General features: G+C 43.7%; 2 protein-coding genes across 5 annotated transcripts in view; both read right to left on the bottom strand.

The window, feature by feature from the left end:
- Positions 1–21: 21 nt before the first annotated feature.
- Positions 22–19,979, bottom strand: nme4 (NME/NM23 nucleoside diphosphate kinase 4). 3 transcript variants are annotated; one of them, XM_059654046.1, is made up of 6 exons: positions 19,836–19,979; positions 16,803–16,843; positions 15,031–15,161; positions 5,522–5,623; positions 4,984–5,096; positions 22–352 (listed from the first exon to the last, which is right to left on the bottom strand). In XM_059654046.1, exons 2-6 carry the CDS (start codon positions 16,813–16,815, stop codon positions 232–234), a joined length of 480 nt encoding a protein of 159 aa, XP_059510029.1. In that variant the 5' UTR covers positions 16,816–16,843; positions 19,836–19,979; the 3' UTR covers positions 22–231. The 3 variants fall into 3 exon arrangements, with proteins under 3 accessions (XP_059510029.1, XP_048408255.1, XP_048408256.1); XM_048552298.2 differs by lacking the exons at positions 16,803–16,843; positions 19,836–19,979 and adding an exon at positions 19,001–19,189; XM_048552299.1 differs by lacking the exons at positions 5,522–5,623; positions 16,803–16,843; positions 19,836–19,979 and adding an exon at positions 19,001–19,189.
- Positions 19,980–21,540: 1,561 nt separating this feature from the next.
- Positions 21,541–26,121, bottom strand: part of xpo6 (exportin 6) — a 105,572-nt gene continuing 100,991 nt past the window's right edge. For both annotated transcript variants that reach the window (XM_048551934.2, XM_048551933.2), the window contains one exon: positions 21,541–25,315. In XM_048551934.2, coding sequence (XP_048407891.2) covers positions 25,214–25,315 — 102 coding nt within the window. In that variant the 3' untranslated portion in view covers positions 21,541–25,213. The remainder of the gene's footprint in view (positions 25,316–26,121) is intronic.

The following is a 26,121-nucleotide window of genomic DNA, read 5'->3' as shown; positions in this document are numbered from 1 at the left end:
AAGAAAATTAATAAAGATCAATTTAACTGGCTTGAAAATATTTTAATGCTGATCAGTAATTTACAGGAATTTTATTGCAGTTTACTAGCACCTAGCATGAAGTCAGATTGGAATACCATTAAAAGGAATTCAAGAAAACTCAATAATGGAAATATGTCTCTAGCTTTAAAAATATGACCGACACACCGTCACTGGAGGTAGTTACTGTTGTGGCTGATTCAGCAGAGATGTTTAAACATTGTAGATGTTCTTGAGAGTGCAACTTTCCCATTCTGTCAGCTCAGTGCTATGGAACCATAGGCTAATCTCCTTCTTTGCCACTTCAACTGAGTCACTGGCATGGATGGCATTTCTGTGAGGAAGGACAGCAGAATCAGGTTATTGCAAAGATTAGCGGACAGTAGCATGTTGAGTCTTACAGATTCTGAAGCAGGTTTTTGGGGTTGGATTTACAGTCAGTGATACAACAAAAACAGGCACATCAATTCAACCAGCACGTGCTGATCATGATCCCAAACTAAACTAGTCCCACGTGCCTGTGCTCTATATCTCTCTAAACATTAAATTCATGTAATTATCTAAGCATCTTTTAAATGTTGTATACTAGCATCCAACACTTCCTCTAGAAGTTCTTTCCACACGTTAACCACTGTAAAAACAAAAGTTCCTCAACCTTTCTTAAAATCCTTCTCTTCTCACTTTTAAAAAAAATTAGGTCCAAGTCTTGAAATCCACCATTCTAGGGAAAAGGCACCTGCCACAATTTTATAAACCTCTATAAAAGGTCACCTCTCAGCCTCTTATGCTCCAGTGAAATACAATCGCAGCCTCCATTCCCAGCAACATCCTGTTAAATCTCTTATGAACCCTTTCCAGCTTATTAATATCCTTCCTGTAACAGGGTGACCAGAACTGTACACAGTACTCCGGAAGAGGCCTCACCAACTTCCTGGATAACTCGAAGGTCTAAGCAACAAAGGCAAGTGTGCCAAGTCTTCTTAAACACCGTATCTACCTGTGATGCAAACATTAAAGAATTATTTACCTGAATGCCTAGATCTCTGTTCTTCAACACTACCTAAGACCATACTTTTAATTGTGTGAGTATTGTCTTTGCTCGTTTTACCAAAATGCAGTACCTTTCATGTATCCAAACTAAACTCTATCTGCCACTCTTCAGCTCATTGACCCAACTGATCAAGTTCTCTTTGTAATCTTTGATAACCTTCTTCATGGTCTACTATTTCGATCTTGGTGTCATTCTAAAAACTTAACTAGGTGTTTTATATTCTCATCTATACAATTATAAAAATGACAAACAGAAAAAGTGGGCCCAGCACCAATCCCTATGGAACACCGCAGGTAACAAGCCTCCTGACTGATTTCAGTTTATTCCAATTTAGATGATACTGGCTTCAGTGCTGTACAGTCAAGTGGCTTCACCATTAAAGGGCAGCCATAGAGCACAGTTGATATTTGCATTTCTCAGGAACTAGTAGCGTTCTCAGGTTGAATTTCTACTGAGTGTGATGCAGTTGTCTGCCATCCACTAACAATAACTTGCAACCAGAGACCCAAGAGCTAGTTTCAGTTAAAGAGGAGGATACAGCATTGGAAGCTCAGTTCAGGGTCAAATACAAGATGTGTGTACACAAATAGCTTTGGTCAACTAATATTTTTTAAAAGATAATCGGGACTCAAATGTGCCAGCTCCCTTGTACCTGATGGGCTGTGTTTTGGGACTATGGCCTTTATTGCTAGGAACTTGGAGTTTAAAAATAGGGAAGTCTTGTTACAACTATCAGGGTGTTAGTCAGTCAATATCTGGAGTATTGTGTACAGTTTTGTTCCCCATTTCTAGTCGTGGGAAATCTCAAATTAAGGGTCAGTTTAATATAAGACCACTCATAGAAATCTGTTTGCTTCTCAGATTTAAAAGTGTAGTGGAGGTTAGATCACAAAGCATTTAAAGAAGTTGAAGACAGGTTTTTGAAATATTAGGAGATGACAGCTGTGAGGAGCTGACACAAGAGAAGTTGAGACCAGACATGATCATCTAAAATGTGTAGTTTTGAGGGGCTTAATGGCCTATTTATGATGATCTTATGCATTGGTTTTGATCTTCTAGACTGGCCCTATATAATAAATGTAATCCTGCTGTTCAGCAAAGGAAACCAGAAAATACAGAGTCAGTCAGATTGATAGTAAAAAGAAAAGCTGGAATTTATTCTTAAGAACCCTAACAGTATGCTTCTGAAATCACAATATTAGTTAGTCAACAATTGAAATGAAGTCACATTTGACAAATTTATTAGGATTATGGGGATTTTGTTGGAAGCATAAAGGAAGATTTGGTATCTTTAGAATTTTTAAGATAGTGCCACACAATGTGTTACACAAGACAAGGGTTCGTAGGACAGAAGTAATATTAGCATAGACAATTGCTAGGCAGAGAAAATGTAATTAAGGATAAATGGACCATTTTTCTGGGTATTATGCTGTAACTATTTTATCCATACTTCTCCTGCAGGTTACATTTGATACAGGGGGCTCTTATGGTGCAGTGGTACCTTTTGAACCAGGAGGCCTGGGTTCACATCCCACATGTGTAATAACACCTCAGAACATGTTGGTTTGACAATAGATTTTTTAAAAACAACTGACATCCATCACTAAGATGACAGGATAAAGTAAATTGTACCCACGTTTTCTGAAGATGCAGGTGGGAGAAGGATACAGATGGCCATGAAGGGAATATAGACAAGCTAAGTGGATTGGGTAAATGGCTGAAAATGGAGTTCAATTTTGGGTAATTATGAAATTCACTTGGTCACTTGGGTTTGAATAATGGAGAAAACTAAATCCTTTTTGAATATAACTAATAAATGGTTGAATTCAGAAGGATTTGAAGCCCTCAAAAATGAACAACAGAAAATTAGCAAGCAGGTAGAGCAAGGAGTTAAATGGCAAACAATTTATGTTTTGCTGCAAAGGTTAGGAAAAGGAACTCTTCCTGCAATTTTGTAGACCTTTAGTAGTTTTGGTCACCTTGCCACAAGATACATTAATCTTAGAGGGGTGAATATGAGCAGATTAATTCTTGGGATGAGAGCGGTATCCTAAAGAGAGATTGAGCAGAATAAACCTGTAATCTTGAATTTGGGAGGTTAAGAAAATGAAGTTTTTTAGAACTCTTCTAAAACTTGACAGAAGTTTTTCTTTAATAGGTAAGTCTTGTCAGTAAGGCCAATATTTGACATCTGTTCTTGTTTGCTCTTGGAGAAGTTGGGAGAGCTGGTGCCTTATATACAATTAAATGATCAAGTCTCTCAGCAGTATTGCTCAGGTCACAAATGTCACAGTTTAAAAGTAGCAAATTTCATTTTTTTACAAGAGCATCTAGTGATGCAGCTGGAGTTTTAACAATTCAGAATCCTATGATCATTATTGATGCTGGTTTTGTTCCTTAAATCTGGAATAAAAATTCGAATTGCTCATTTGAAAAGGTGGGATATGAACTCCTGTCTCTGAGTCACTCATTTGGTCCATGTGGACAGTCAAGAGTCATCCACTTTTGGAGATGCAAGCAGAACAGTCTGGTAAGCACAGCAGATTTCCTTCTCTAAAGGAAATTAGTGAACCAGAATTTATTTTTAAAACAACAATGAACAGTTAGTAGTAACCATTAATTCAGCCTTTATTCTGTATCATTAGATTAAAACGTCACCACCTGTCAAGGTGGGATTTGATCTCATTAGCCTGGAGTTCTGGAATACTAGTCCAGTAACATAGCCACCATGCTATTTCTAGCTGTGGACAGAACATCACTGGGCAATTTTCCACTTTGGCATCCACTCAATTGTTATAAAAACAAATTGCTGGAAATACTCAGCAACTCTAGCAGCATATCAAAAACATGCATGTTCAAAATGCTGCTTGCTGCTGCTGTTTAATTGTTTATCACTTTCATCAGTGGTGGAGGCAGGACTGTAGAACTTCAATCCAATCTGCTGGTTGTGGGATTTTGGTTTTGTTCAGCATGCTTGTAGTTCTGTAACTTGTACATTCAGCAACACACACTTACTAATGCCTGGTGCTGCACTTGGTCTTGTTTTCTACACTTCTTCTTAAGCCAAAAATTAAGTCATCTGGATTGATGGTAATGATTAGAGTGAGGGATACTAGAATGGTGGAATACAATTCTGCTGCTGCTGAGAGGCGCTGCTTTCCTTAAATGGAAAGTTTAGTACTGGGGAATCATAGTCTCAAAAAGTAAGGGTCAATCATTTTGGACTGAGGGAAGGAGACTTTTCGAAGATTAAGATTTCTATACTCCAGAACGGTATAGATGGTCAATTACATTCAGTAAGACTGATCATGTTTCCTTTAATTTTTGGGCAGTGAGTAGAATTAGAGAATTAACAATGATTATACTGAATGGTGGAGCAGACTCAAAACTGCTATGCTGGCTGTGGCCACAGAGTGTGAATATTTTCCTCTATTCATTCACTTCTACCAAAACGGTTTGGAACACAGGTTGTAGACTTGCTTGTGGATCTGGTGGGTTTAGTTGCAAGCATTTTGTTACCCTGCTTGGTAAGATAGTCAGTGTGTTTCTGGTGATGTCAATGGGGTTGCAGATTTGTAAAGAGGACCGGAGGTGCATGGATGACATTACCGAGCAGGGTGATGAAACGTTTGCAAACAAACCCACCAGCTTGGCGAGTATGTCTACAACCTCATCCACACCCTGAGTTACACATCTTCCCAAAAACTAAGCTTAAACAGATTTCAATACCAATCAGTTGAACACTTAATCTCTGTTCTTACTGCATGTCCCTAGCAGGAGATCTGTGGTGAGTGGGGTTGGCTGATTTGTCTCCATAGGCAATCCAGCCAAGATCAAACTTACTTTCATCTCTGGTGTAGCTAATTCAGTGTAAGATTTTCGGAGTAAGTTATTTTATCTCATCTGGACCCTACCTGCTTATGTGTACACATAAGTCTCCTCTCACAGTTCCTGGCTGAGCCAAGGCAGGATCAGTGTCACCCACCATCATACGGGATATACGCACTACATCACAACCCTCCCAAACCTGCAAGACAAAAAAACATCATTAACTCAAGACAACAAGGCAGGAGGTTCAGGCTTCATTCACCATTTGCTTGCACAGCTGATATGATGCTTTAATGGCAGGGACCAGAAAGAAAGTGCAGGAGGTTTAGAAAGAGATGGAAAAAAAAACGGGCAGGAATTACCCTACCACTTTCCACCACACAGCAACAAACAAGACTCTTTGGATATCCAGTCAGAGGGGGGAGATGACTGTGTACACGGTGGCATCCCCCTCACCTCTGCTGCCAAGTTGGAAGATGCCATTGAATGATCTTCAGTATAAATGTTCAAGTCCCAAAACAGCACCTTCCATATATTGTCCTTGTGCATTTGAATCTCAGATTCAGACATCAATGCCTTCAAAAGAAAAACAACACTGCATTACCATTTCTGGCCATTTCTTACCATAACAACAATGGGTCCTGAACTCATGTATTGGATCAATGCAGAATAGAAAGGCTTTTCTTGCAGATCATGATAGTGCTTCAAAAGCACATCTCGAGTGGGCTGAAATAAAGTAATTGAATGTGTTAGTCAAGCTCACTTTCAGCCCACTGAAGCCCCCAAGTATGTATTTTCTAACTTGATATTTTACAACTCCAGTGACTGATCCTGTAAACCCACCAGAAGAACAAAATGTCATATATACACTAAAATAAAGTGTTAGTGGAGTGAGGGGCTTGACCAGGGCACTGGGAGAGCACCATGTAGCCAGAGGCTGGCATTTGGACAAAATGTTAAACCAAAAGGATCTAAAAGATCCCATAATCTGTTGGTGGTTCCTCCTGCAATCAGTAACAAAAATAATGGCTGTAATTACAATTTAATTATTTCATGGGCTGTGGTCATTTCTAGCAAGACCATCTTTTATTACTTGTCCCTAACTTTCTTTCAGAAAGTGATAGTGGTCCAAGAGGCTAAAAGTGTCATTCACTTGGCAAACCCATGTACTTCAGGAAGAATTTCTCTGACAAACAGTGCATGAGTGAGGATACAGTTCCAATGTCTGGCTGGTATGTGGCCTGGAGGAGAATGTAACCCAAGATCCTGCTACCTTTGTCGTTTTATATTAGTGGGCTTCAACCATTTTAAGTATACAATCATTCTGAATTTAAGTGCAACTCCCATATCTACTCTGAAGAAAATACAAAATAAACACATTTTAATGCTTATATACGTAAAACCATAACATAATATTGCATTTTTATCCTTTACTCAAGAGTCAGTGCGACACTTATGACTACAATGCAATAGCAGATAATGTGGTCTAGATTGTAGTAAAACTGCCAGTAATGTCTGACAGATGGGTGTTTTGAGACAGACAGGTCTAACACACTTGGACTTGATTATCTTCATTTGGGAGAACACAGTTATGTGGAGTCAAAGGAGGCTTTCCCTTTAAAAGCACAGGATGACAGAAGTGGGTGTTTTTCTACTGTTGCAGTTTCCAATGTCAGTGCCCCATGATCTTTCAGCTCAATGACCTTTTACAGATTGATTATCTTCATGTCATCTCCACTGTTTTGTAAAATCAAACACTTGATGAAATTTCGTAACCAATGTCAACTTAACAATTTGTTCCATCACATCTAATTCCATAAATCACCTATTGAATGCCCCAAGTTTAAGGTGTGCACACAGGTTTCCTGGATGGAACCATTTTTGTCTTTGAATATTTTTTCTAGTATTTTATCCAGACTTGAAATGTTAGTGTCTTATTTTCAGTTGTGAGGACCACAGACCTCAGTTTCAATTTGAATGCCCTCACAGCTCTGATCATGTGTGCTAAGTCCCTCTCCCTGCTGTACAGTTTAAAATGGAGATCTTCAGTTTTACAGATCTGTAAAGATCTTGAAGTTGAACAATTACGTACTGTCTGACAGCTCACTGCATATCTTGATTTTTAAAAAAGTGACAACTTAAGGCATTAGAGCTAAAATATCTTGTAAGAGTCTTCCCCTCACTTAACCACCTCACATCAGCAAGGAGGATTAGTTTGCCATGGGCAGCACTGTTGTATTTTTCCTTGAACATGTTTGGTACAAAGAAAACTGAGCGGAAGACCTGTTTGAAAGCTCAAGTCATTTTGTTTCCCCTAAACCATCAGCAAAAGGTAGGGCTAATCATTAATAACAAGGTGTAGAGCTGGATGAACACAGCAGGCCAAGTCAGAGAGGAGGAGGAAGGCTGATATTTCGGGCATAGACCCTTCTTCAGAAATTCGGGGGGGGGGGGGGGGGGCGGCGTTGTGGAGGAGGGGATTCTGAAATAAATAGGGAGAGGGGTGGAGGCGGATAAAAGATGGATAGAGGAGACGACGGGTGGAGAGGAGACGACGGGTGGAGAGGAGACGACGGGTGGAGAGGAGACGACGGGTGGAGAGGAGACGACGGGTGGAGAGGAGACGACGGGTGGAGAGGAGACGACGGGTGGAGAGGAGACGACGGGTGGAGAGGAGACGACGGGTGGAGAGGAGACGACGGGTGGAGAGGAGACGACGGGTGGAGAGGAGACGACGGGTGGAGAGGAGACGACGGGTGGAGAGGAGACGACGGGTGGAGAGGAGACGACGGGTGGAGAGGAGACGACGGGTGGAGAGGAGACGACGGGTGGAGAGGAGACGACGGGTGGAGAGGAGACGACGGGTGGAGAGGAGACGACGGGTGGAGAGGAGACGACGGGTGGAGAGGAGACGACGGGTGGAGAGGAGACGACGGGTGGAGAGGAGACGACGGGTGGAGAGGAGACGACGGGTGGAGAGGAGACGACGGGTGGAGAGGAGACGACGGGTGGAGAGGAGACGACGGGTGGAGAGGAGACGACGGGTGGAGAGGAGACGACGGGTGGAGAGGAGACGACGGGTGGAGAGGAGACGACGGGTGGAGAGGAGACGACGGGTGGAGAGGAGACGACGGGTGGAGAGGAGACGACGGGTGGAGAGGAGACGACGGGTGGAGAGGAGACGACGGGTGGAGAGGAGACGACGGGTGGAGAGGAGACGACGGGTGGAGAGGAGACGACGGGTGGAGAGGAGACGACGGGTGGAGAGGAGACGACGGGTGGAGAGGAGACGACGGGTGGAGAGGAGACGACGGGTGGAGAGGAGACGACGGGTGGAGAGGAGACGACGGGTGGAGAGGAGACGACGGGTGGAGAGGAGACGACGGGTGGAGAGGAGACGACGGGTGGAGAGGAGACGACGGGTGGAGAGGAGACGACGGGTGGAGAGGAGACGACGGGTGGAGAGGAGACGACGGGTGGAGAGGAGACGACGGGTGGAGAGGAGACGACGGGTGGAGAGGAGACGACGGGTGGAGAGGAGACGACGGGTGGAGAGGAGACGACGGGTGGAGAGGAGACGACGGGTGGAGAGGAGACGACGGGTGGAGAGGAGACGACGGGTGGAGAGGAGACGACGGGTGGAGAGGAGACGACGGGTGGAGAGGAGACGACGGGTGGAGAGGAGACGACGGGTGGAGAGGAGACGACGGGTGGAGAGGAGACGACGGGTGGAGAGGAGACGACGGGTGGAGAGGAGACGACGGGTGGAGAGGAGACGACGGGTGGAGAGGAGACGACGGGTGGAGAGGAGACGACGGGTGGAGAGGAGACGACGGGTGGAGAGGAGACGACGGGTGGAGAGGAGACGACGGGTGGAGAGGAGACGACGGGTGGAGAGGAGACGACGGGTGGAGAGGAGACGACGGGTGGAGAGGAGACGACGGGTGGAGAGGAGACGACGGGTGGAGAGGAGACGACGGGTGGAGAGGAGACGACGGGTGGAGAGGAGACGACGGGTGGAGAGGAGACGACGGGTGGAGAGGAGACGACGGGTGGAGAGGAGACGACGGGTGGAGAGGAGACGACGGGTGGAGAGGAGACGACGGGTGGAGAGGAGACGACGGGTGGAGAGGAGACGACGGGTGGAGAGGAGACGACGGGTGGAGAGGAGACGACGGGTGGAGAGGAGACGACGGGTGGAGAGGAGACGACGGGTGGAGAGGAGACGACGGGTGGAGAGGAGACGACGGGTGGAGAGGAGACGACGGGTGGAGAGGAGACGACGGGTGGAGAGGAGACGACGGGTGGAGAGGAGACGACGGGTGGAGAGGAGACGACGGGTGGAGAGGAGACGACGGGTGGAGAGGAGACGACGGGTGGAGAGGAGACGACGGGTGGAGAGGAGACGACGGGTGGAGAGGAGACGACGGGTGGAGAGGAGACGACGGGTGGAGAGGAGACGACGGGTGGAGAGGAGACGACGGGTGGAGAGGAGACGACGGGTGGAGAGGAGACGACGGGTGGAGAGGAGACGACGGGTGGAGAGGAGACGACGGGTGGAGAGGAGACGACGGGTGGAGAGGAGACGACGGGTGGAGAGGAGACGACGGGTGGAGAGGAGACGACGGGTGGAGAGGAGACGACGGGTGGAGAGGAGACGACGGGTGGAGAGGAGACGACGGGTGGAGAGGAGACGACGGGTGGAGAGGAGACGACGGGTGGAGAGGAGACGACGGGTGGAGAGGAGACGACGGGTGGAGAGGAGACGACGGGTGGAGAGGAGACGACGGGTGGAGAGGAGACGACGGGTGGAGAGGAGACGACGGGTGGAGAGGAGACGACGGGTGGAGAGGAGACGACGGGTGGAGAGGAGACGACGGGTGGAGAGGAGACGACGGGTGGAGAGGAGACGACGGGTGGAGAGGAGACGACGGGTGGAGAGGAGACGACGGGTGGAGAGGAGACGACGGGTGGAGAGGAGACGACGGGTGGAGAGGAGACGACGGGTGGAGAGGAGACGACGGGTGGAGAGGAGACGACGGGTGGAGAGGAGACGACGGGTGGAGAGGAGACGACGGGTGGAGAGGAGACGACGGGTGGAGAGGAGACGACGGGTGGAGAGGAGACGACGGGTGGAGAGGAGACGACGGGTGGAGAGGAGACGACGGGTGGAGAGGAGACGACGGGTGGAGAGGAGACGACGGGTGGAGAGGAGACGACGGGTGGAGAGGAGACGACGGGTGGAGAGGAGACGACGGGTGGAGAGGAGACGACGGGTGGAGAGGAGACGACGGGTGGAGAGGAGACGACGGGTGGAGAGGAGACGACGGGTGGAGAGGAGACGACGGGTGGAGAGGAGACGACGGGTGGAGAGGAGACGACGGGTGGAGAGGAGACGACGGGTGGAGAGGAGACGACGGGTGGAGAGGAGACGACGGGTGGAGAGGAGACGACGGGTGGAGAGGAGACGACGGGTGGAGAGGAGACGACGGGTGGAGAGGAGACGACGGGTGGAGAGGAGACGACGGGTGGAGAGGAGACGACGGGTGGAGAGGAGACGACGGGTGGAGAGGAGACGACGGGTGGAGAGGAGACGACGGGTGGAGAGGAGACGACGGGTGGAGAGGAGACGACGGGTGGAGAGGAGACGACGGGTGGAGAGGAGACGACGGGTGGAGAGGAGACGACGGGTGGAGAGGAGACGACGGGTGGAGAGGAGACGACGGGTGGAGAGGAGACGACGGGTGGAGAGGAGACGACGGGTGGAGAGGAGACGACGGGTGGAGAGGAGACGACGGGTGGAGAGGAGACGACGGGTGGAGAGGAGACGACGGGTGGAGAGGAGACGACGGGTGGAGAGGAGACGACGGGTGGAGAGGAGACGACGGGTGGAGAGGAGACGACGGGTGGAGAGGAGACAGACAGGTCAAAAAGAGAGGCAGGAATGGAGCCAGTAAAAGTGAGTGTAGCTGGGGAGGTAGGGAGGTCAGTCCATGGAGGATGGACAGGTCAAGGGGGTGGGATGAGGTTAGTAGGTAGGAGATGGGGGTGGGCCTTGAGGTGGGAGGAAGGACAGGTTAGGGAGGCAGGAACAAGCTGGGCTGGTTTTGGGATGTGGTAGGGGGAGGGGAGATTTTGAAGTCCACATGGGATTCCTGCAGCCCAAAGGGTATCAAAGCGGAATATGAGTTGCTGTTCCTGCAATCTTCAGGTAGCATTGTTGTGGCAGGAGGCCCAGGATGGACGTGTCATCTGTGGATTGGGAGGGGGTAGTTGAAATAGTTTGTGACTGGGAGGTGCTGTTGTTTATTGCAAACCGAACATAGGTGTTCTGCAAAACGGTCCCCAAGCCTCCGCTTGGTTTCTCCGATGTAGAGGAGGCCACAACGGGAACAGTTACCACATTAGCAGATGTGCAGGTGAACATCTGCTTGATGTGGAAGTCTTCTTGGGGCCTGGGATGAGGGTGAGGGGGAAGATGTAGCAGATAAGGGAGTCCTGTAGAGTGTGGTCTCTCTGAAAAGAAGATTAGGGTGGGGAGAAAAGTGTCTTTGGTTGGGGGGGGGGGGGGGGGGGGTTGGATTGCAGATGGTGGCAGTGTCGGACGATGATGCGTTGGATCTGGAGGTTGGTGGGGTGGTACGTGAGGATGAGGGGGATTCTGTTTTGGTTGTTATCGCAGTAGGGTGGTGTGAGGGATGAGTTGCGGGAAATGCGGGAGACACAGGAGGCTGTTGCTAGCAGGAAGGACAATGGCAGGAGTTTCTACGAGTAATTCAGGAGACAGCAAAAATTCATCCCTAGGAAAAAGCAGCATGACGCTAGGACGATGAGGTAACCATGGCTGACTAGGGAAGTCAAGGAGAGCATAAAAGCAAAAGACAAAGCATATAATGTGGCAAAGGGCGGTGGGAAACTTGAGGATTAGGAAGCTTCTAAAGACCAGAGGGTAGCAAAAGATACAAAAAGGAAGGAGATTAAATATGAGGGTAAGCTTGCCAGTAATATAAAAGGAGGACAGTAAGAGTTTCTTTAGATAAAGGGCAAGAGAGAAGTAAAAGTGGACATTGGACTGCTGGAAAATGAAGCTGGAGAGATAGTAGTAGCGAATAAGGAAATGGCTGAATTACTTTGCATCAGTTTACACAGTGGAAGACACGAGTAATATCCCAAACAATTCGAAAGTTGGGGGAGAACTATGTATGGTGGCCATCAAGGAGAACGTGCTAGAAAAAGTGAATGGCCTGAAGGTGGATACATTACCAGGACCAGATGGACTACACCTTAGGAGTTCTTCAGGAGATAGTGGAGGCATTAGTAGTCATCTTTCAGGAATTGCTAGAGTCAGGGAGAGTCCCAGAGGGCTGGAAAATTGCTAACATGATCTCCTGTTCAAAAAGGGAGAAAGGCAAAAGACCAAAAGTCACAGGCCGATTAGCCTAACATTGGTTGTTGGTAAGATTTTAACAGTCCATTATGGAGGACAAGATTTCATAAGACTTGGAAGTGCCTGTTGATAGCATACATGTTTGCTAGCTGTGTGACCCCCAGAAGCAAATGTCATGCAGCAGCATGACAATGGAGGTGCATGTTGGCATGTTGTAGGGGAATGCAGGCATGTGATGAGATTGACTGTCAGATTCTGACAGTAAATCACCATCTACAAATTAAAGACCACTGTTCTAGGTTGAAGTGGTCATGGACTTTGGAAGGAGCTGTTGAAGCAGTCTTGGTAAGTTCCTGCAGCTCATCTTGTGTACGCACCTGATACTGCCATTGTGCTTGCAGTGCAGACAATGAATGTTTACATTGGAGCAGTACCCACAAGTGCACAACTTTGTCCTGGATAGAGTTGAGCTGCACTCATTCGAACAACTGAAGAGTATTCCATCACACTCCTGACTTTTGTAGATGCTGAACAGGCTTTGAGGACTCCGGACAGAGATTATTCAGTACCTCTAATTTATTCTTGCAGTCACTATTTAAATGGCTTACATTTTCCATGTTGTTGGGTAGACGTCAGGGTTGCAGCTGTAATGACAGTTTGGCTATGCCAGTTCAGAGTGCAGGTTTTCAATATTATTATAGTCAGGTGTACAGCACGGAAACAGACGCTTAGGTCCAACTTGTCCCTGCTGACCAGATACCCTAAATTAATCTAGTCCCATTTGTCAGCATTTGGTCCATATCCCTCTAAACCCTACTTTTTCATATACCCATCCAGACGGCTTTTAAGTGTTTAATTGTACCCACCTCCACCACTTCCTCTGGCATCACATTCCATACTCCACCCTCGGTGTGAACAAGTTGCCCCCCAGGTGCCTTTTAAATCTTTCCCCTGTCACTTTAAACCTATGCCCTCTAGTTTTGGACTCCACTATCCTGGGGAAAAGACCTTGGCTATCCACCCCATTTATGTCCCTCATTTTATAAACCCCTATAAAAAGGTCACCCCTCAGCCTCCACAGTCCAGGGTAAATAGCCCCAGCCTATCTCTAGAGCTCAAACGCTCCAACCCTTAACATTTCTTCCTTTAGCAGGGACACCAGAATTGAATGCTGTATTCTAAAAGTGGCCTAACCAATATCCTGCACAGCCACAATGAGACCTCCCAACTCCTATACTCAATGCACTGAAACAACCAGTTTCTGCAGTATCCAGTGTTCTCAGCTGTTTCTTGACACATGGAGTGAACTGACTTGGTAGAAAATTGGTATATACAATACAGGTGACAGACACGATAGATTGTCCACTTGGCACTTCTAGTTCAAAATGATTGCAATTACTTCCACCTTGCAATTTGCATCAATATGTTAGGCTCACCATCAATGAAGACAAGACTATCAACGGAGCCTTCAGATGCAGTTAGATTAATTGCCCACCTCTATTCACAACCTTAGAGCTTTGACATCATCTATTTGCAAAGGACTGCTAGTTTCTGTCTATTTATTGCTGCTTCAGCTATTTGGTTTACAATGTAGTTCCATGTTAAAGTGCCACTAGTTCAACAACTCATTTTTAGGAATGCCTGGTGATGTACCTAGCATGCCTTCCTGCATACTTCATTGAACCAGGGTTGATCCCTTGTCTTGATGATGGATGTGAAGGATATGCTGGGCCATGAGGTAACTGGTGTTGTTGAATTCAATTTTGCTGACAGTTCAGTGTTCCACCTGTTCGGAATGTATCCTGTTTAACAGTGATACAACATGATGCTCTGTATGAAAACAGGATCTTGTCTTCACAAATGATTCCTTCATCATTCCCACCTAATTATTATGGACAAATGCATCTACAACAGATATATTTGAGAGATCATGGTTCCATTGGATTTTGCCCGTTTGTTCCCTCATCACTTGATACACTCCCTGTCTGGCACAGAACTCAGCCAGCTCAGTCAGAATTAGTGTTATGAGATATTGTTGGTGATGGACAGTGAGACTGACACCAGAATTAGTGGCATAGTAGACAGTGAAGAAGGTTTTCGAAGATTACAAAAGGGATCTTGGTCAAGTGGGCAGTGGACTGAAAATGGCAGACGGATTCAATCTGGATAAACGCGAGGTATTGCATTTTGGTACAACAAGCAAGGGCAGGGCTTATAAAGTTAACAGTAGTGCCTTGAGTAGTGTTGTAGAACAGAGGGACCTAGGGATGCAGGTACATAATTCTTTGAATTATGGTTGGTGTGTAGAATAAACTTCCTAAGGAAGTGGTGGATGCAAGTAAATTAAAATATTTGAAAGACATTTGGATAGTTATTTGAATAGGAAAGGTTTGGAAGGATATAGGCCAGGAGTAGGCAGTTAGGACTAGTTTATTTTGGATTATGTTTGGCAATGGACTGATTGGACTGAAGAGTCTGTTTCAGTGCTGTATAACTCTATGTGACCCCAGTCAATACATTTTTGCTATCACCATCTCCAACATGAAAGAGTACTGATTGAATAGCTTAAGAGCAAGGATAGATGATACCAGCAGAAAAACTTCCTTGTTTGGGTTTGACTTGATGTCATGGGACATAACGGGGTTTGGAGTCTATGCTGAGGACCCAATGACAACTCTATACAGACCGTACACAACTATGCCACCAACTCTGGCAGACCTGGTCTATCAGTTGCACCTTACTGTACCTGCACAAGTTTCAGCCCCATAAGCTGGAATCCCCTCTTCTCAAAACGTTGGATGATTTCTCCCACAAGCCGCCTCTGGACACCATCTGGTTTCACAGCCACCAGTGTTTGCTCACGAATCGTAACAATCCCTAAATGAGGCGGAAGATTAGAAGTTAATGTGATTATATCTAAGCCCAATCCAACTTTCCCTCCCTCTCTATCCACCACTCCATAGATCACCCCCCAGAACACTTCCTCTCTTCCTCCCTGACCCCAATTTCCTCAACCACCTTCCCCTCCCTCTCCCCAAAAACACTTATTCTTAGTAAGGATGTATCCATACGACACAGGATGATTAATGAGAAGCATATTAAGAAAGAGTTTGGGGTATTTCATTATTTCATATTATTACATTCAAAAATCCCATTGGAATTCCTGTTGACTGTCAGACATCATGGAACCAAAGCAACAATGATCAAACAGAATGGTAGAATAGTCTCATAGGCATGAATTACTGCTTTTTGTATATTTATAGGCAATACACTTTTTTAATAACAGCTTAAAACAGTGAACCCCAAATGAACAAACATGACTATTTTCAGTATGAAAATGTGTACACAAAGTCACAAAAGAAACAATATCAATTCACTTTATAGCTCAAAATCTCAGGTACAAGCTTTGCTAGAAGTAGAAAAGCCCATTGTAAAAAGTGTGTAATAATGCTTTACAGAAATCCATCAGAACCTAACTGCCCTCGAATACCAAATTTGTCCATTGGAAAGCACTGACTATCCCAGGTGTTCATACGGCAACACTGCTTTAACCATAGGACTAAATTTTATTTGAAGATTGCTTCCCAAATGTGAGTGCACTTTACATGTAGATGTTTAAACATTTATCAGCAGTAAGGGGGTCGAGGCAGTTTAAAAAAAAACTTGCTATTTTTCAAATTCACACCAACATTCAGAGGGGTTCAGTTGCAAGAACAAAATATATTGTCCATTCAAGCAACCTTGAAGCGGTGGTTTCCTTCACAACTACATCTCTATTTGTGTATTTATAAATCTGTCACAAGCCATTAAGCTAGATTAAGTGCTGTGCAAATAGGGCAAGCAATTTATGCCAAGCCTCAATATGAATTGCTTGTACTGAAGTGCAATTGATGTTATTTATTTAACAGATTAGATGTGTTGGATACAAAGTCAGCTCTGATTTTGTGTCGATTAGACAGCTGATTTAAATGGCTAACAACAGCATTTAAAAAAATTAAAGGCTCTTGTGGTGTGAAGGTAATCTCCCTATCTTTGAATTAGGAAGCCTGGCTTCAAGTTCCACCTGCTCTAGTGGTGTGTGATATCATGCTTGAACAGGTCAAATTTAAAAAGGAAAAAAAACTTTAAAAATAATTTTCCAAATGCAGGCTTCACTGACAATGACCAGCATCTTCCTGTCCATACCTAGTTGCTCTTGAAAAGTTGGTGGTGACTTTCTTGAATCACTGCAGCCTGTGTGGCAAAGGTGCTCCCACAGAGTGATCAGGCAGAGGTCCAGGATTTTGATCAAATGATCACAAAGGAAGGAAGGATAGAGAGAGACACGGTGCAGCAGTGTATCACACAGTTGCTGTCTTGTCCTTGGGTGACACAGAATGGGTTTGGGAGATTCTGCAAAAACATGTTTGTTCTGAAAGAGTGGTATTGATTTTAGAGATGATGTTCCCTCTCTAGCCTGTTCCTCCATGAAGATTGTGACTAATCTGACTGATGTATCAACTGCACACACTTGCCTACCTCTGATAACCATTAGCTTCCATGTAGCTCGTCAGGTTCACCTGGAAGTCAATGTGGGCAGAAAATAAATATGCAAATACGACAGAGAATGTTTGAGATACTATTTAGCTGCAGAATTTACTGCATTCTAACATAAGCTGAAAATTTGACTTGACAGGAATTACGTAAACCATAAAGAGGCACAGTGAAGGGTGCTCTGAATTGGACTTTTGTTTGTCCATCACATCAATTCTAATCAATAAGTTGCAACAGACAAATACAAACAGAAGCTACAGTTAGATATAACAGACTGTCCCAACCAGATCTAATGTAGTTGTTTTAGGTTGGCAGTAATATTCTACAGCATTCAGATATGGACGATAATGTTAACACCACACCAAGTTTAATTAATCTCAAAAGGAAATGACGATTTAGCGGGTCTATTCCAGTCAATTTTACTAGTCAATGTGGAAAGAGGAGTTCAAATCCCACTATGGAAATTCAGCTGAATGAATGAACTAGTAATATTATCTGTGAAGCTGTTTTTTTTTAAAACAAGTCTTGTTCTTCAGGGAAGGAAATCTGCTCTGTTTGTCCAAATCTGGATTGTGATTCCAGACCGACAGCACTTTGGTCAATTGCAAATGTCTCAAATTACTTAAACTACTTAGCTGGAAGTTTACACTGCCACTGCTATAAATGTGTATGAACTGCTAAACTTAAAATCAGCCAATGTGAACAAAAACAGTTTGTGGATGAAGGGGCTGAGATAATTCAATAGCTCAATCTGTTCAGAGATGTTATTACACACCTTTGAAGGTGGGACATGAACTTAAGCCTCCTGACTCGGTCTCTGAACCAGGAGACCTGGGTTCAAGTCTCACCTGCTCCAAAAGGTGCACATCATCTCTGGACAAATCAAAAATATTTTAAGATTCATTTTGTTGCCAGTTGTACATTGTATGTGTTAAGTCGACTATGTCAAGTTGAAACCTAAATTTTTGGCCCATTCTAATAAAGCTAAACAAATGTTGCAAACTCGTTTAAAATAACCAGGATAATTGTTTTAACAAAACAAAGCCAGGAGATTTGGGTTCAAGTCCCACCTGTTCTAAAAGGTGCGTAATAATATCCCTGAACAGGTTGATTTTAAAAAATTCTTTCAAAAATAAATTTTCCAAATGCAGGCTTCACTGACAATTTATTGAGCATTTATTGCCCACCCCTCATTCCCCTTGAAAAGATGGCGGTAGACTTTCTTGAACTACTGGAGTTGTGTGTGGTGAAGGTGCTCCTACACAGCTATTAGGCAGAGGTCCAGGATTTTGATCGCAGTCACAAAGAAACCAGTGTGTGACTTGGTGCGGCGGTGTTTCATGCACCTGCTGTCATTGTCTTTAGGTACACAGAACTGCAGATTGGAAACCAAAAAAAATGCTGGAGAAACTCAGGTCTGGCTGGCAGCATTTTTTGGGGACATCTGAAACAACATACCCTTTTAAGAAAATATTTTTCAATAGTATTCACAATAACGAATCAGTTGTATCAGCACACATATGAAATCTATTTGATTATTTGAATGAAATTTAAATTTAAATTTAATTAAAAACACGTTCTGAAACGAAATCAAATTTATTTAAACACAAAGAACTTGTTGTCATTAGATTCACGAGTTTTAGACAAGTTACTGTGGTCACACTCATGACGCTGTTAGAACCCGTGAGCTTTAGGGTCTGTTCTCAGTGAACAATTTGTGCAAAAACATTCAGCCACTCTGTGTCTCCTCTCCCGGTAGCCAGGCCGGGACCCTCTCAACTATAAATCAACTTAAAGACCTATTTTTATCAACTTTAATGAACTGATTTCAATCACTCAACCCAAATTCGCACGGAAATGAATAACCTTACGCAGGAATCATATCCTCGAATCTGCCTCTCTACAAAACCAAGAAAAGCATTTCATTCCCAGTCTGTTGGGCTCAGAATAAATAAACCCAGAAACCGACCGGCAAACCTAGGAACTGACACAGAAACAGATGCAAAATAATATCAAAAGATTCATGTCACAGCAACCTTCATTCCAGCTACACAAGTTAAATTAGTTAACTTAGTAACCAGCAATAATTTGACCGCAGCATTACAATGAAGCGGTTTCCAGGGCCACAAGTTCTTTGTTTCCAAACTCGCCGCGTAAAGTTTGGCGCTAGCAACGGTACCTACCCGCTGAGTAGAAGCGGATTCCAGTAGCTGTCCAGGCCGGCCTGGGTGTCTCTACAGGAGGAGAAAAGCCGGGAACTATTCCCACTTTTAGCCACCGATTCAGTCCCCGCATCAACATTACTCCTGTGGCCGGGGAGCTGCTTTCTCCGCCTCAGCCCCACGGCCCGGACCCGGAACCCATCAGTAACACGCCCCTCCGCCAATCCCATCCCAGCGCCAAGCCCAGCCCAACACCAACAGCATTCGGAGTCTCCTACACCTTAGAATTATTTACTAAACTTATCCTGGAAAGATGGAGCTATGGCTGCAGAGGAGACACGATTAGAAGAGCACAACATTCTTCTTTAAGTATGATCATTGTACTTTCCTCACAGTTTATGAAATCACTAGCAGGAAGTATGCTATTTGGATTCCATATTACGTAGGCAATGACTGCACTTCAAAAGCAATTTTTTGTTGTAAGTGCTTTGTTAAAGTAACGTAACTTTATAAAGGTAACGCCAATGCAACACATCTTTCCCATTTTAATCATTTCATCTGATGCTCCTGAAATATAGATTAATTTTATTCAATTTATACTGCTCTGCTTGACCATCCGATTCTTTTGTTTTTGAGAATTCATTGTGTAGTGGTACTTTCATGACTTTTATTGTATCAACATGTTTTATAAGTGACTATTTACAGATGGGATATGAAAGGATATTCTGTTACGATCTTAAAGATACATAACCCCGTTCCATACGATGTACTATCAGTATGGCAAAAGATCCCCTTCACACAGACTTAGTAGTTACTTCCTAGAGTAAAACGAGTAAAGGATTATTTAATAGCATACCTTTATAACGCCGCTTGGGTAGATAAATGAAAATATAGAACACAATGAAAAATGTGAATTACAGCCAGCAAACATCAGCACACACGGCGAAGACTGTATAGTGGATAGGTGAATGCCGAGGGAGATGTAGTATAACGGGTTAAGTCTGACAGTATGAATTAGTAAGAGATGAGTAAACATCACAGGAAGTGACGCAATGGCACGGATCGTTTCCTCAGTCATGTGACAAGACGAAGCTACCAAACAATAAACGTTCACCTTACCTCAGCAGTCTCTATTCTTTTGCATAACCTTAGTCTCACTGTGCTACTAGAATTCATACAGTAACTTTAGCAAGCCATGTAATGGTCAAGACTCCCTCTCCTTTCCCTAGAATTAGCGATGCAAGAGTGGTTTCATATTAGGCAGCACGAAGTTTGCACCACTTAAGCCATCTTCACTTTTGAGCCCTAGCTCTAGATTGTCCATCTACTGCATTACCTGCAACATAAACATAGACCAATCTCATTCTTATGAAACGTAGCACTGGATTCATCTGGACAATGTGTTAGGATTGCCAATCTTTCATCCAAATAGCTAGCAGGAGACACTTCATTTGATTTGGTAGTAGAAATCTTGTCATCCTGGAACACCAAGTCTAGTTATAACACAACTTGTTCTTAATTGAAATCAACAGTTAACTCCAACAGTTGCCATCCCTCCACAATTATTTGGCAGCTTTCAGGAACTAAATAAAAATCAAAAGGGCTGGACTGAAGGACTCCAAGGCTATTAACCCAAACATTAAAACCAGTGTGTAATTTTAACAGTTTGCACATGCAAATAGAGACCCTAGTATCATTTTAAATAATTTCATGTAAAACTGGAGCTAATCTGAAAGCAATGCACAACATGCATCATAACTAGGGGTCTTGGCAGGAAAAAAGTCAGCAACAGAAAGGAAAATAAAAATTACCTGAATATACAGCTTAGGTTCAAGAGTACTTGTTCTGGTACAACATTAAAAAAAAGTCACCATTTTTGCCAGCTTGAACTTGCTCTAATCATTTGCTCTTCCCTTCACCCTTCTGGACACTCCCTTACAGATTCCAGCCTTCTAACTTCCCCGTTCATTTAGTGGAGGTTAATACTGACGACCAAATATTTAAGCTTCTTCAATAATCTGAAGGTCAGTGGGTATCAGTATCTCTCTGGTCTTTATATTAAATGAACTCCAACATTAGGTACATATCATTCTTGGACATGAAACAGATAACTTTCCATCACCAAGGTATCTGCCTGCTTTTTCTTTGCAGTTCAACATCTGTTAGTCAAAACATGGGTAACATGTGGAAAGTCCTTTTGATTGGAAGGGAGAGGTGAGCCTATTTCATGCATTTCTACTGAACACAACAGGAGATTGAAATAAGTTAAATTCAAGCATTGCTCCTTCTCCTGCACCCAAGTTATATATTTGCTGTAAACTGCAGGAGAAATTCTGACTAAATGGGCTAAATATTTTTCAACATGATGAGTCAACCCCAAGATGCCGAGAATTAAGTTTGTACAAACCATCTTTGTGAGACCATACAGAGTGCGACAGTCCTAAATCAGATTTTTAAATCATCGCTCTGCAATATGGACAGCCAGTGTCACTTCTGTACTTGTGCGCTCAGTGAGAAGATGGAGACACTGATAATTCCCAAATGCCTGTCGAAGCCAAACACTAATTAGGATCATCATTTATTAGAAAAATCATATCTACACAAAAGTTGAAAAACAGCAACTTATTAAAAGACTAAAGTTCTGCAATGGAATGTCACAAAATCAACCCAAACAGTAAAACCAGTGTGTAATTTTAATACACTTCGCATTGTAAGTGTTCAGGCACAATACAGAGTCTCATATGTACATCCAGAAACACTGACAGCCTTGGTGAAAGCTGGAACCTGTTTATAATTGCATTGGTGTCCACTTTTACACAAAGTATTACCATAATCCTAAAAAAATAAACAGAGTCCACTTTATACATGGTGCAAGCTGCAACAGGCAGCATCTGTCTTGCAGTGACTGTACAAATACAGGCATTCTAAATACAACTGTAAACAGAGCTTCAAATTTCAACACACAAGCTGGTCAGCCACATTTTATAAAGGTGAGACCAACATTGCAAAACCATGGTATCTGCATCACAGTACGCTGGGAGGAAACTCATCTCAGGTACAGAGATGTTTATAAATACCACAGTGGAGTTCAATCATGTTGTAGATGTAGCATGGGCAAAGGAACGTTATTGTTGGAGGCAGAGTATACTGCGGTCTATCCAAAAGACTTAAGAACAAGACTTATCGAAGGTGCCCTGTAATGCAGGATCTCAGGCCCCAACAACTGGAGACACAGGATTCCATGATGGTTTTAGTGGCTTTAGAGCCCAGACCACTGAATGAGGCCCAGGAAATACACAGCATTGGACCCCATCAAGGGAAGCTGAAATTTCTATACAGCACAAATACCTCAGCGATAACCATTCCAGTTCCAGAATGCATGATCAAAGGTTGTCTTCATCTTCCATTAGCAACCAGAGAATCATTTTTGCAGATTGCTGGGATGCTGTGCAAGAGTAGAGTTGTCAGCCCTCCGTGAAGGGTCAGAACAGTTGACGTGCTGTATTGGGTACACATTTAATAGCCGAAGATAGAACAGTGCTGACGTGGGTCATGGAGGAACCTGTGCACTTTCATGCTACCATCTTAGGAATAAAAGCAAACGAGAAGGAAATGAAAAGTGAACCAAAAAGGGAGGGAATGGATTCATTTAAAAAAAGGCAAGGTGCAAGGTTGTGCCAACACCTCATTGTACTATATAGGAACCAACAGGTCTGACAGAAGCTTCAGCAACAGCCATAAACCAAGAGGTCAAGTCCAATCAATAGTGGTAGTGTACCACAAACATTAGACTTCCACTTATCTGCCTCTGACTTGGTATGCTTATGTTTCACGTACTAAAGGCAAAAAGAAAAAGATTTAAAAAAGGCTCATTGCAGGCCCCGAGAATCAAACATCAAACAACTCAAAACAATTCTTTCCCAAATGAAAACAATGGCTTCTCTCCCAAGCACTCAGCAGCTTCAGATTATTGAATCAAACAGGAACACAGAACAATGCAGCTTGCTTGTGCCCATTTAGTGTGGAAGTGGTTTAGAAATGAGATGTCAGTAATATTCAACATCCTCAAAGTCAGGTACTATTTATAAAATGCACTTCCACTCCTCCAAGTGTGGAACTGGTAACTAGTATTTAAATAAGTCCATGCAGATGGGCCACATGTACTAAGGGGACCTTTCGTTTGCTTACATGATGTATCTCAACCATACAAGTCTTCGCAATTACCATTGGTTGCTGTGCCAATTTAGTGCCAGGAGTAGATCACAATGAAGCTCGCTTCATTAGTATTTGAGGCTGCACAATTTTAGATTAAAACTGTTAACCACCTCTTCACCGACTTCTAGATTGGATGCCCATTTTGAGAATTTAGTTTGCAGTTGAAAATATTTGGTTCCAGATTGTCAACTGCAATTACATTTAAACTGCCAAATAAATGTTTCAAATTTACAGACCAAAAAATAGCTTTTGTTTAAAAAAATTCTTTTGCCCAAAGTTGTTTATTTCGTGGCTGAAAACAGGAGTTAAGTCAGTGCCCTATGAACAGGGCACAAAGTACTAGGTTTTGACGTTAGGGATGTACCACAGCCAAGGATCTGGGAAATATCTGGATCACCATTGGGAACCAAGTCTTTAAATATTATTGCTGCCCGAAGCCTCCTTGGCCTGAAGAAAAGTCGATGATTAAGTAACAGGGGCCTGCTATGAATTAATGACCGTAGCAAAAAAAAAAGGGAAGGACAATGCTGAAAAGACCAATATCATGGAGAATAACTGGGCTTTCATCATTAAGTCCTCACTGATATTTAAAAAGCCACATTTTTTCCAGGCTCCCAGAATCGCTGTACCTTCTTGAACAACTTCTGAAAAAAGTTTGAATCTTCAAGTATAAAGCTTAATTCAGCTATTTAACACATTTAGTCCAGGTGACCCAATTTTAACGTAGCAAATGAGCAGCTGACAGAAAACAGGTAAAGCTTCAGATAAGCATGAAGGCCTCACTCACACTGCAGAACCCAGCCTCTTCATGGCTCAGGATCTCTACATTTCAAAGTTCCTGACCTGTACCATCTTCATAGGTTGGAAATCCCAACTAAAAACTTTGGTCAGTCATGTGTCCACTCTAAACCTACCAGATTTGCAGGTCCTACCATTCGTACAGTAAATTGAATCACAGATGCAAGAAGCTTTTATCCCACCTACTCTCCCCGGTGTTCACTAATCCTCCTCACAAAACCAATTTTTCTTTTGCAGGCTCTGGCCATTCATTACCACCTTCTCCAGCAAAGCAGCAGAAAATGTGTTTGCACAGCAGATTGAGAGTTGAACAATAAAGAGGCTCAGAGTTAAAACGTGTTGGGCCAGGACAAATAGAGTGACCCATGGACCAAGAAAGAAAATAAATTCTCCTTCTGTCACAGTCTAATTGGTAAAAGTTCACTTTACTGCAGTCACCACAATTTGGAGACAAACAGAGAATAAGTTAGATCCTAATAAAAAAAACATGAATGCCAAAAAAACAACATTTGGTCTTTTATATTTACTGATCACATCATCTAATTCATTTCAATCCCATATTCTGCACCACCTACAATTGTACATTCCACAGTCCACCTCAACATTTCCTCAACAAACCAGAAGTGGACACATGACACACAGGTGAATAAAAGTTGAACAGGACTGACTAATGAGAGAAAAGGATAAGAGAATTGTTACAAAGATGAGTGGAAGTCTAATGAAAATATAAAATAAATTTACTCAACTTAAAAACTTATTAAAAATAATCCAGCATACTTCTTTTTGAGGGCAATTCAAAGGATTGGAACACAGTTTATAACACAAGCACTTCTTCAATTAAGCATGTGCCATTGATATCACATTGGAATGATATGACCTAAAATTGAGTGTTCTCTGCCTGTGCAGAGTAGAAATGTTCAAGGCAAATCAAAGTAAATGAGGAAACAAAGTGCTGAACACAGTCGCACTGCCAGGGAGAGTCTCATTAATCCAAAGAAACAGCTGAGAGGACCACATCGATGTGAAGGTGCGAACGATTGATGTCTATTCAGTGCAGGCTACATGATTGGTTTGCATCATGTCAATGTACTGAATACAACCATTATATTTCTCCAGGACAAAGACACAAAGTGCTGCAGCAGCATACTGAGGGGTCCAGCTAGCAGGTCGCACTGGACAGCCTGGCAGGAGGGCAAGGATGAAGGCATCAGTCAGGGGGGGCTATAGCTTGATTGTTCCAGGAGGTAAACTGCCATTACAAAGCCTGTAGTAACGCAGATCATTCACAAGTCTGTGTACACTCTGTGTAAACGAAGGCAAATCCTAGCATCAGGGGGAAGAAAAAGAGATATGTTAGTAAATGCTTTCTAACATACTTTCTGCAATAAAACAGACTTTCAATTTATACAGAGACAATGAATAGAACAGGATCTGCATTACGCTTATAAAAGTGATGGCATTAACTGTAGAATTACTCATTATACTGGGTTTGACAGTGGGCAGCAGGTATTACTTATGTCATTTAATGCCCAAACATAAACTCTGACGTTACAATAACTTCACCCAAATGGGCAGAGACTTTCTACAGGTACTACAAAATCTGTTCCATGGATACAGCAAAATTTCACTTTGCTAACATCCCAAATGGCAATAATGAACAGTCAGATCAGAAAAACTAAGCTGGGCAAAGAGAAAAACCAACTGCAGTGTGCTTTTTCACACAAAGGTTAGCCCCGATTTAAAGTTCAAGTTAATTATACTTACAAAAAGCAGCTCCAAAATTTGAATACAAAATAAATTGAAAAGCAATAATGAAATACAGGGACAGCCCAAGTAGATGTGTCTAGGAAAGTCAACTCACTAAGAACAGACAAATTTAAACTTTTGTTCTATATCTAAAAAAGGTGTTAAAATACAAAAGGTTGGAGGTAATTTTGAATTTGTAGCAATCCTTAAAAGGATTTGAGAACTGTATATAATTGTGGGCCCTCGACCAGAGGGTGGAATGTGGAGCCATGGCTAAGTACATGGAAGGATCAACAGTGATCAGCATTTACTGAAGGTAGTCAAGTTGATGGGACATTTCTCACTACAGTTGAGAAGTTCAAGTGGTGTGCTAAGGAGGAAAA

This window comes from Stegostoma tigrinum, chromosome 23 (assembly GCF_030684315.1).
Source record: "Stegostoma tigrinum isolate sSteTig4 chromosome 23, sSteTig4.hap1, whole genome shotgun sequence".
Lineage (NCBI taxonomy): Eukaryota > Metazoa > Chordata > Chondrichthyes > Orectolobiformes > Stegostomatidae > Stegostoma > Stegostoma tigrinum.
This window is presented reverse-complemented; position numbering and strand designations above follow the sequence as displayed.

Excerpts from the sequence above, each read along its gene's own strand:
- nme4 (XM_048552298.2), bottom strand. The coding sequence starts at position 19,118 with ATGTTGATGCGGGGACTGAATCGGTGGCTAAAAGTGGGAATAGTTCCC. Across the intron at positions 15,162-19,000 it reads AATCCGCTTCTACTCAGCGG|GGATTGTTACGATTCGTGAG; the intron begins GTAGGTACCGTT and ends CGCCTCATTTAG. Across the intron at positions 353-4,983 it reads TTATGTGTACACATAAGCAG|AAATGCCATCCATGCCAGTG; the intron begins GTAGGGTCCAGA and ends CCTTCCTCACAG.